Source organism: Anarrhichthys ocellatus, unplaced genomic scaffold (genome assembly GCF_004355925.1).
Source record: "Anarrhichthys ocellatus isolate YVR2014 unplaced genomic scaffold, GSC_Weel_1.0 scaffold11, whole genome shotgun sequence".
Classification (NCBI taxonomy): domain Eukaryota; kingdom Metazoa; phylum Chordata; class Actinopteri; order Perciformes; family Anarhichadidae; genus Anarrhichthys; species Anarrhichthys ocellatus.
Window position 1 is genome coordinate 12,400,943 of NW_022280041.1, and position 11,085 is coordinate 12,412,027.

Consider the following 11,085-nt stretch of genomic DNA (forward strand, 5'->3'; position numbering starts at 1 on the left):
TTGAACCTCAATGACACTACCGGTAACATTGGCGTGTGTATATATATATTGCGATTTCTTCGGGCAGTAGAAGCCACACTGTCAAAATTTCTTTAGGAATTTTCTAGTTATTATTATTATTAAGCCCGCAGGATTACAGTCAGTGTGCTTTGGCACAGGCAGTTTTACTGCCTTTGTGCTACAAAGCCACACTGAACAATACCTAAAAGTGATTCCTGTGGAACCCCTTTGTATATGTTGAGCAGGGCCAACATACTTGTAAGGGTTAGATGGCATGGTTGGAATCCTAAATGGGTCTACTGGACAAAGACCCAGGGGCCAAAACTGCCAGGGCCCCTGGCCTTCACCTACAAAATGTCACTCAAACAGACTCGGACCATCCAGGAATCGACTCAAAGATACCACCATTAACATAAGACAACTACAAAGAGACAACTACAAAGAGACAGCTGCAAAGAGACACAAAAAGACTACAAAGAGACCAAAGAAGCTTCAAAGAGACCCATAGAGACTTACAATCACCATGAAATAAAACAACCACAAGGAGACACAAAACTACAGAGAGATGTGTAAGGACTACAAAGAGACACTAAACATCTACCAAGACTGAAATAACCACTATTGCTGTCTTGCACCTGTAGTGGAAGTTCCCAATACGCTGAAAACGTTACTCAAATTTGCATCTATTTGCGTCTTTGCGTTGACTTTGAATGTAATCATGCTGCACTAAAAATCCCTTAAAAACACCTTTATTCTTGTGGATCATCGAAAACATTATTATATACAGTATATCTTCATTGTTCCCAACCCTGGAATACGTAGTTCCAATGAAATAAACAAGAGGACAACATTACAGAAGAAGAACTCACTCTGCTTCCACCTGGGCGACTGCACACTTATACTGGGCCGTAGAGAACAGACAGATGTCGGCGTACTGACGAACTGAGAGGAAGACAGGAGTTATTTTAGTAGCTCCTTTAGCCCTCATCCGTCCTCCATGTCAGCTCAGAGTTGGATTACAGTGCAATACTTGACTTTAACTGTGGCTCCAAAGAAGAATAAATTGTTGTCTCAAGTGGTAAAAATGTTCTTTCACTTGTTCATCTGAAATGATAATAATTGAAACCAAAGTGTGAGTTGGATTTACCGGATATCTTCACCCTCTTCACACTCTTGGTGGAGTTGTTGGTGACGTGGACATTGACACTGATGGGCTCACCGTGGTAGTACAGCTGAAGAGAAACAGAGACTTAGCAGTGTGTGTGTGTGTGTGTGTGTCCCAGTCATCAAACAGCACATCAAAGCGTGTCACCTCCTTATCCAGCGAGGCCTCTAGGTGCAGAGCTCTATCAGACAGAAGGAAGCTGCGACTGACCTCCGCTGTCGGCTGTGGACCCGGCTTCTCCGGAGCGTACTGGACCTTCCGGATCAGCAGTTGCACAGAGTTCCTGCACACACAAAGAATATCATGCAACAGGAGAAAGTCGCTATGGTTTCCTAGAGCAGCACACTGTATTTGTCTTGGGAAGTGTTAGTTTGGTTGTAGCTTCAGGTGTCTAAATGTGTTGAACCTCTGGTGGATCTTCTCCTCCACAGTCTTAGCACAGAAGGCTCGGAGCTCATAGTCCACACCGCACGCCTTCCCCGTGTCCTCAGAGCCCGGCTGGAGGGTTACTGAGCAAGGCAGGTTCTGGGGGACCTGACACAAGGTCAAACATGGTGAAATCCAAATTAGGGTGCATAGTAATCTGTAACACTATAATGCTAAACATATCTTAAAAGATTTTTTTTTTAAATAATACTGATTAACTGCAGGGAAATCCTTCAGAGGATTCTCCTTCTTAAAGATGCCACTTGTTCGCATAGATTCTTTCAGTGATTATTTTTCACCAGGCCTTCTGCTACTACGGAAGCCCTGAGAGGACAGTTAGAAAAACAATGATTTATTTTCTAAGTCCAGTGTTCATGACTTAAGAAAAGGTGAAAAAAAGTTTTGCCAAGATAATTTTTCTAACTTTCTTTTCTTGTCATTCTCTTAAATTGGCTGTAACATGGACGCTGGTCTGTAACAGCGTCGGGATGAGGCTGAGGCTGTGTTCGTGTTTAGAAGTCTTACGGTGAAGTGGAAGGGGTAGGCATGCTGACCCAGCTTCTTCAGCAGCCGCTCCTGCAGGCAGCTCGGGGGCGTCTTCGTCTCCTGCAGAGGAGGGAAGGCCTGGACAGTGCTGACGTGCAGATCCTTCCGGAAGGAAAGGCCCAGGACGTCCAGGTCCTCCCGGCCGTAACGGAACGCACAGGTCAGAGTCACAAACACTGAGGACGGACGAAGACATCGATTACATGGGCCGTCATCCAGTCAGTCGGTTACTTTGTGTCCAACTTCTCGTTTTCTTACCTTTTCGATCTTTCAGATACTCTTGGTCTACAAGGAGCACTCCATCTAGAGAACACACACATACACACACACACACACAGCACGTGAGCAGTGATGTTGAACCAATGCAGATCTAAACTATTGTGTGTGTGGTTGTGTGTGTGTATGTCAGTCAATTTGTTGACACACACATACTTTCACTTCATCTGTATTTTCCTTAAAGGAACACAGACATTTTGGGTGGGAATGCTTTCTCTCCATATAATAGTATAATAGTGTATAATAGTTACGCCCCAATTCAGAGGCCCCATTTCTAAACTAAACACATCAATAAAGGGCCGACACGGTTTGTCTTATTTCAGGCTCCCTCAAATGCACTAGAGATTTTCTTTTGCCCAAATTTGGACACAACACATGTGTCCTTTGCAGACCATAGCATCTTGGATGAGAATGATGGACTCGTGAGCTCAAGTCTGATCTAACTCTGCATGCTGACTAGGCTACCTTCAGGGACACATTTCAGACTGAAGACCAGTTAATTGGGGACAGCTTGTGCAATTGGGGACAAAAGCCATGTCCCCAACCTGGAAGACGTCAGTGGAAAGTTAGGAAATTAATGCAATTCTATGTAATGTCCCCAAAAGTGTCCCAACTAAACATGTGCGTCATAGACTGTAAATAAGAGGAGGATGTAGTCACTGCGATATCACCCATTGGTTTGTGGACTGTGGTTTTTAAGTCCTGAGTTCTGCATTTGTTTTCTGTCGCCATCTTGGTTTTTGGCCTTCACACTTCGTTTTTAGGCTGTCCCCATCTTGTTTTTTTGCAACCAGAAGTGAGAGAGGGTGGCGCTAAGTGCAACCAAACGCTGACTAAGACATTTTATGGAAACCAAAAAGTTACAATTAATTTTCATGGAAAGAAAAGACTCTGTGAAAGGGTTAAAATTGCAAGATGAAAACACAACTCCCAGACCGGACAACGGCGTGGTAGAGACAAGGTAGCCCCGCCCTAAAGCATCCCCTGCTTTATGGTTTATTTATAAACTCATGTTTACAATGTTTACTGAGGTAATAAATCAAGAGAGAAGTAGAGTCATTTTCTCATAGACTTCTATACAACCAGAGGAGTCGCCCCCTGATGGACATTGGAAAGAATTTTAGAAAGACATTTGGGGCACTTCTGTATTGGCTTCATTTTTCAGACCCAGCGGTCGCTGCCTGGTGTGCGTGCATGCACACCAGGTGTGCGTGCATGCACACCAGGTGTGCGTTTACACTCACCAACTGGATCTACGCGGTCGAGGTGATCTACAAAGTCTCGCTTCCCCAGATAAACTGTGATCTGAGGAAAGAAAGAGAGCAATTAGGATAATCCAGGACAGGAGATGTTCGATAGAGGGAGAAGTAATGATAAGAACCTCTCCACACACACACACACACACACACACACACACACACACACACACACACATACACACATCCTACCTTGCAGTTGGGGCTCGACTTCTTAAACACTCTGTAAAATGAGAGAGAGAATATCTTGTGAACAGAGTGTGTGTGTGTGTGTGTGTGTGTAAAACTCAAATTTGAGATTCATTTATTAACCCATTTAATAATATCAGCAACCTTGGCGGAGCCACACAAATTAAATTAAAAACAAGTTGACTCATTAAGCATTGAACTTTCATTGATCACCAACAACAAAACATTCCCTATGATCCCCCTTTAAAATAAGACACATTTTCATCTTAGGCCTCCATATCCTGTCCATGGGCTTCTTCCATGTCAGACTCTAATGCCTTTCACACTACCCAACATAATTCTTATTTAATGGGGGGCTGCCAAATTATCTGCACATGTGATGTTTTAATCACATGTTTTAACCAAGACCTAGTTTAGCTATTTATGTGTATTTTCTTACCAAATAAGTTCACTATTAAAAAAGACATGATTTCTATATTGATCTTGTGCAAAATTTCAGCAATATTCAGCATTTATCTACTGGAATAACATGCTTGAATGTCCGGCTGAACTGTCGGCAGCTGAGTTGCATTATGGGCAATATCGGAACCCATCGGCTATCGGTCTGATTACGATACAGCCTCTTGGGGCAACGGCCTATATTTCTGGTGTTCTGTGTAGATAGCGGATATCCGGGACCAAGACCTCCTCTTCAGTGCGCCGGTCAATCGTTTACAGTCCGATAAACAACTTGAGACACGAGACTGGAGTTGGAGTTTGGGTCCACATGTACGAACGCATTGTTTCACAAGTAGCCAGTTTACAAGCTAACCTTAAGCTAAATCATCGTCAACCGATAGCTGGTGGGATAGCAGATTTCTACCAATGCGTTCTGCCTCATTTGCGCTCCACACGGACTGTTTACCTGCATTCAATTAAAGCCTACTAAAACATGATTGGTCAATACCACTCGGACTACAAACGAAAACTAGAAGGCTTCCGATACCAGAATCTTCTGAACCAACCAGGCCACCAGGATGACCCTGACCTGCCCCATCTACGTATAACCTAAAGAATGAACAACCCAAACACACTCTGGTCATTACTGCTAATATTGCCACAATATATATAAATGTAAATATATACAGTATAACAATATATATATATGCCAAATACTACCAACACGTCACAAACGCTTGTCACATGACTAACACAGGGACAGTATTCGTCCATGTAGCGTTGCCTGCGTTTCAAAGTAAACAGGGGAACATTAAGGCCTGGTTAGTGTCAAGGATGGACAACAACAAGCTGTTAGTTTAGGATCTCATTACACTCCGATACACACTAATAACACTGTATAACCACGTCACATTTCCTGTCCTTCAAACACATACATACACACACACACACACATTGGTGTAAACAGAAAGAGAGCAACTAGAAAGCAGCAGCGATGGCTGACAGTACAATGACCTGTAGGACAGAACGTCCCAATAACCTACATTTAAATGCTCAAAACTGATCCTGGGTGACATTTACTCTCAACAGCCTCTACATGTGTAGCAGAACAGAGCAGATTCAACGACAGCATGGCGTTTGTGGCCCGATTAGATTACAGTACAGAGCATGGAAGACTTGTGAACCTGAGGGACACATCTATCATCGCAATGGAAAAATTGCAATAGCGCTCAACGGAGAACAATAGCAGAAACGGTTTTCAGAGGGACACACTCCAGGAACTATTCAGGACTCATTTGAAGGAAATCTCCACCCTCAGATTCCCTGATATCATAAACAAGGAAAGATTGTTCGTACAGGACCATTCAAACACAAAGGCATTTCAACATGCTTTACATAACACATAAATCATTACAAACCTTCTCATTTTAAAGAACAACAGTTCTCTAAAACATGTTTCTGAAGACATTTGAGGCGAGACATAGGCAATGCAGTGACAGAATCTTGGTTCACATTTGATCAGCGCTGCCTGGTTTGACAGTTTGATCAAAGCTTTGCTAACCTGGTGCGTTGCGATGGGCTGACCTCATTTGCATAAAGTTGAGGTTGAGGTGCGACTATGCAAATTCAGATACGGGCGAATGGTCGGGCAACCGCGGCGAGCCGAATCTATTATGCAACTTGTGGCCCGATGTCTTGCTCTCCATAGAACATGAATAGCATCTGTCGACTTCACATACGTCAGCGAGTACAGTGGATTTCCACCATAAACCGCGTGAGGGGACCGTAGTTGCCTGAACTAGCTTGCAGGCTTCGCTTCATAAAAACATTAAAAAAATAAAAGCTGTACGTACATTTGAGTGTCATCGGGATAATTACGATAAGGTGCTCCTTTTGCTAAATTTGAGCTTGTGGGAGCAACAGAAGAGGTCCAAGTATCGAGCCCTGGGGAACACACGTCGTGTAAAAACTACACAGACGAGTGTGTGAACAATGTCGCTCAAGTCACAACCTCACATTTGTCAAATCCAGTGGCGGGCCGTGCATTTTATACCTGGGCCTTCTGTGCTGTCCTACTACAGTTGAATAACCTAACGTTTGAATAATACTAGTGCATTTGGAAAATGCAGAAGCTTAAATTGTGGGAAATATAATGTTTTCGGTGGACTGCGCTCACATAACAGACAACGGGCTGTGTGATCTTTCAACCCGTAACTAAAAAAAACATAACAAAAAACAGCTGAGGCTATGCTAAACTAGCTTAACGGGAAAACAACCACGGCAAACCCCGCGATGACGGGATGCTTCGTCATTAACGGACAATGCATAGTCAGAATCAATGTAACTAACACAATGACAAGAACATGAACCAGTCACGTATATTTTTGACAACAAAGCATGACAAATCAATCCAGCAACACTGCAGCGCTAACACGCGTATTCCGCCGCACACTGAAGAGCACGAGCCATTCAACTATTATTCACATCAGAGGGAACAATATTCACCATATCATGAAAACGACATGATAGAACATCTAACAGTAGTAACGCTACTGCAGATGTAAAAACACAAAAGCACTTCACTTACCACAGCTGCTGTTCACTTAAAGACAAAGTCCATCCTCCTTTCTTTGTTAACAAAGAGTTTAACACCGCGGTTGTAAAGAACATCGGTTCAGTTCAGTTCCAGTCAGAGGTCCTCCTGCAAACGTGTTCGTTGAGTTGTAGATCCACTCGGGTCTCAGCAAAAGTTTCATTCTTAGCCATAAAATGTGCAACGCTTCTCCGCCGCTGTCAGCCAGAAATACCGTTAGTACAAATCCTTTTCCATGCTAGCTGTGGGGTTGACCAACCCTTTGATACGATGTCCAGTTTTTCTGGTCTTGAGAAATCCGTTTCTCCTCCTTCAGCCATTGAGTGTTAAAAAAACACAACTATATAGGTAAAAAAAAAAAGAATCTACACCAAGCAAAACGCTAAAAATGTCATAACTTCTTACATATGTTTCAACCTGAACTCTTACTAAATACTAAGATCTGCTATCTAGCTTTCTGTTAGTCAAAAGTCACGCTGGCCCACTGACCAATCACGGCGCACGTTAATGCAGATGTACTTAGCAGGCTACCTGGGTACAACTGGCACGTCAAAGAATACGCCCAACATGTCAAACTAAAGATCTGATTGGTTGAAGACTATGACAATCAACAATATCGTCCCCATTTATTTTAATCTGCAAAGTCTACCTAGAGGACCACGGGCCTCTCTTCTATAGAGACAGCATAGAGGTGAAATCTGATTGGATAAGAGCTCTCCTTAAAACAAGTTGCACTGGAAGCAGCGCTGCAGGCTGGAAGCAGAGCAACAGAGGAAGACAGGAGCTGTGCAATGACAAAATAAACTAATGGGAAAAAAAAATGTTTGTAAAATGTATTATTAATGCATGTAGTGTGAAAAATTATTAGATTATAAAATAGCTATAACTTTGTGATTCTGTTTAGGCCAGCAGAGAAGGCTTAGCTGGCCCTGACGGCCCACCAATGGTCAAATCAAGTATAGTAGGGGTTGAATATTTGCAAACTCTGCAAACTTAGCTTTGCAGAGTTTGGGGAACTGGAGCTAAGAAATCTTCTCCAGTCAAAGCCCATCAAAGCAAAGCAGAGAGAAAAGAGCAGAGTGTCTGTGCTGGAGCTCAACAGGAAGCGGGTGAAGGGTATTCCAGGAAATGCAGCCAGCGGTCACCAATAATGTGTATGCAGGGAGGGTTGAGACTAATCAGCCAATCAGTCCACGTGTACCACCACAAAAGCATAAAACTGTGGCTTCGTCATATATTATTATTATTATTATTATTATTGTTATTATTATTATTGTGGCTTCTTCATACATTATTGTAGAAGAAGATTGTTACTGGCCTACAAGTAGAGCTGTTGTCAAGAACATTCAGGAGGCCATGTCAGCTTGAAGGTTATGCACACTGCTGCAGTTTTAAGAACATTAGCAGGAAAGTGCTGCCGTTTACATTCTGTGGACAGAAAACGAGGGCAAAGAACAAAATCCACATCCTGATTATCAACAGAAATGTCCATTACTTCCTGAACAGGGGACACACGTGAACCCTTCCTGTCAACCCCTTATCCTACAGGCAAAAAAAACAACATGTATCATCATAAAACTCAGCTCAGCCGGGCATGAAGCTACTGAGGTCAGCACTGAGGACAGGATGTAACCCACAAGATCATTTAAATGTTGTTCACACTTGCAGTTTCACAAAAGTAATTTCTATAAATTGTCTGTTCTAGCCACAAGTGGAATTACATGAAAAACAAATAATCAAATGTCAAGCGATTCGAGAGACTTTGACCTCTGAAGGCTTCTAATTTCTTTGACAAACTAGAAATCATTAACTTTCAACTTTTTAGAAACACAAAGGACATTTTAATCTCATATTATTTCATATAATTTTTAATCTTAATTCTAATTTAAATCAAGTAGCTCATGAAAAATAAATCGGTCAGATTACGTATAATTGTCATATTTAATCAACGTTTAAAGGACTAGTTTGTGGGATTTAGTGGCATCTAGTGGCGAGGCTGCAGATTGCAACCAACTGAATACCCCTCCACTCACCCCTCCCTGTTCCAAGAGTGACAGAGGACAATGGTGGCCTTCAGCAACAAGCAAAGCCTCTTTCACTGTACATATGAGCGCTTCACTTTTATTTTCAGACAGAACTGAAGAATGACGCAACTCCCCTTGACAGCCCCTGTGATGTGAGCAGCCTATTTCTGTCTTTGGCGACTCCTAGTGGTACTAAATAAGAAGACACCTTCAGAAAAACCTGTCAAATTCTCCTTTATCTCCACTTTCAGGCTCTTATGTGTTCCTCGTTTTTATATTTAAGACTTTTGCATTGACAGATATGTACAATACACAGGAATAAGTGTCTGTCTTTCTCAAAAATAGACTACAAACACCGACTTGACGTTTGACGCGGCTGAGTTCATCTAAGAATAATGTAACATAGTAGCAGCGTAGCTACATAAATAGCCAATTCTGAAAGCTACAAATAAGCTAACGCGATGCTAAATCAAACCTTGTAAAAGTGAATAAACGTTAAACAAATAGCGCTGTCACACACCTGTCCGGTTTAACAACGTCTGACATCTTTATATTGGCTTACTGTAGCCTATAAGCAACCTAAACAATAGTCCACGTAAAAGCAAGAACGATTATTAGCCTATTAGAAGGCAACAACGGTGGCTACATTCTTTCTGCTACAGTGCTCGACACCCCAATACGCCTCGTTTTCTCACAAGAGGAAGTTACGCCAGATCCCCCTTCCAAAATGTATGTATTTTATGGCAAATTGACGCTGCCTTGATTTACGGTCAAACGTAACAGCTGCATACTGCACATGGCTGGACAATACTTTTTGGTATTTTTGGCATCCACTCTTCAATTCGGCATTACTATCAATCGATATTTATTGATAAATAGCTTTTAAAAATCAATTTAAAGTCCTCTCAAATCCAGAGCGTGTCAGAGTCACGTGATTCTGCTCTATTTTCATAGTGTTCGTCGCACACAGCGATAAAACAACAGAGATTGAATTGGTCCGTTTCTTACGGGAGATTGGATAGTTCCCTTTTCTCCTCACGAGTTAACGTCGCGTGGCTACGTCTTCTATTACCGTACCGTGACAGACACACAAGCAGACTGGACGGCTGTCTTACCTAGTCCCTGCTTTGTCCCCCATCTCCTCAGTGCTGTGTGGACAGGGTGTCTTGTAAGTACTGGTCTGTATGTAGTCTGTGCTGGTCCCGTGTGTCCGCTGCTGCTGCCAGCTTTTTGGAGCAAATTAAGCCTGTTTCCGCAGTTTAGGGACAGAAAACCACGCCTACCTACAATGTGACGGACACCTTAATCCCCAAATATATATACACCTGCAAATCAGCATGCATGCGTACTAACAGTAGTATTAGTACGTATTAATAAACAGTGTTGGCTTGGTGGGCTGTTCCATATCTGAGGTAGGCTCCTTGTACTTACCTTTACTTTAGTCAAAGTACCATCATCACTGTGTCAAACTAACTCAATAAAAGTCCTGCATTTAAAATCTGCCTGAAATAAAATCACAGAAATGTTGTCATCAGTGTATGAATGGCTGTGAATGATAATGTAAAAGTGCTTTGAGTGGTTGGAAGACTAGAAAAGCACTATACAAGTACAAGTCCATTTACCATTCATGTCATCAGCTACTCGAGTTGGAGCTAGTTTGATAACACTGATGGTTCCCAACCTAAGGGTTGGGCCCCTCCAAAGTGCCACAACATATCTAATGGTGTTCACACTGTTAATCGTGTAATTCGCGCCGCTGGTCTCGCCTTGGACCATTTGTGTTCATTAGCGTGAATATCGCTAGAGGCGCCGGAGAGGGGGCAGGGCTTATCGCCCTGAAAGCCATTCAACTGTCCGCCATCAACCATGGAAAAAATAACTTATATTTCTGCTTAGTAGTGTTGTGGAAGTCCCAGATATCCCGGGAAACTAAACTCCGTCATGTCTGGTTCATAACATAGTCCGGAGGAGCTCCGTGGATTTTATCGAGCTGTATTCACTGTGTCTAGCAAGCCACACGTCGCTGTTTACTACTGCTGTATGAACACAAAATAAACTGATTTTCCTGTGATTTAACGGCAATAAACCGACAAAAAGGGACTCCGAATTAACTACATAATGATGCAGATTTGTAAAAAGTCTGAATTCATGTTTAGTTAGTTCTCTCCTCAA

The 11,085-nt window shown here is 42.5% G+C and overlaps 1 protein-coding gene across 1 annotated transcript; it reads right to left on the reverse strand.

The window, feature by feature from the left end:
* Positions 1 to 128: 128 nt before the first annotated feature.
* Positions 129 to 10,183, reverse strand: arrb2b (arrestin, beta 2b). Its single transcript, XM_031851323.1, has 9 exons — positions 10,029 to 10,183; positions 3,862 to 3,892; positions 3,658 to 3,718; positions 2,396 to 2,440; positions 2,117 to 2,313; positions 1,572 to 1,699; positions 1,313 to 1,448; positions 1,148 to 1,232; positions 129 to 942 (listed from the first exon to the last, which is right to left on the reverse strand). Exons 1-9 carry the CDS (start codon positions 10,049 to 10,051, stop codon positions 866 to 868), a joined length of 783 nt encoding a protein of 260 aa, XP_031707183.1. The 5' UTR covers positions 10,052 to 10,183; the 3' UTR covers positions 129 to 865.
* Between the last annotated feature and the right edge of the window lie 902 nt (positions 10,184 to 11,085).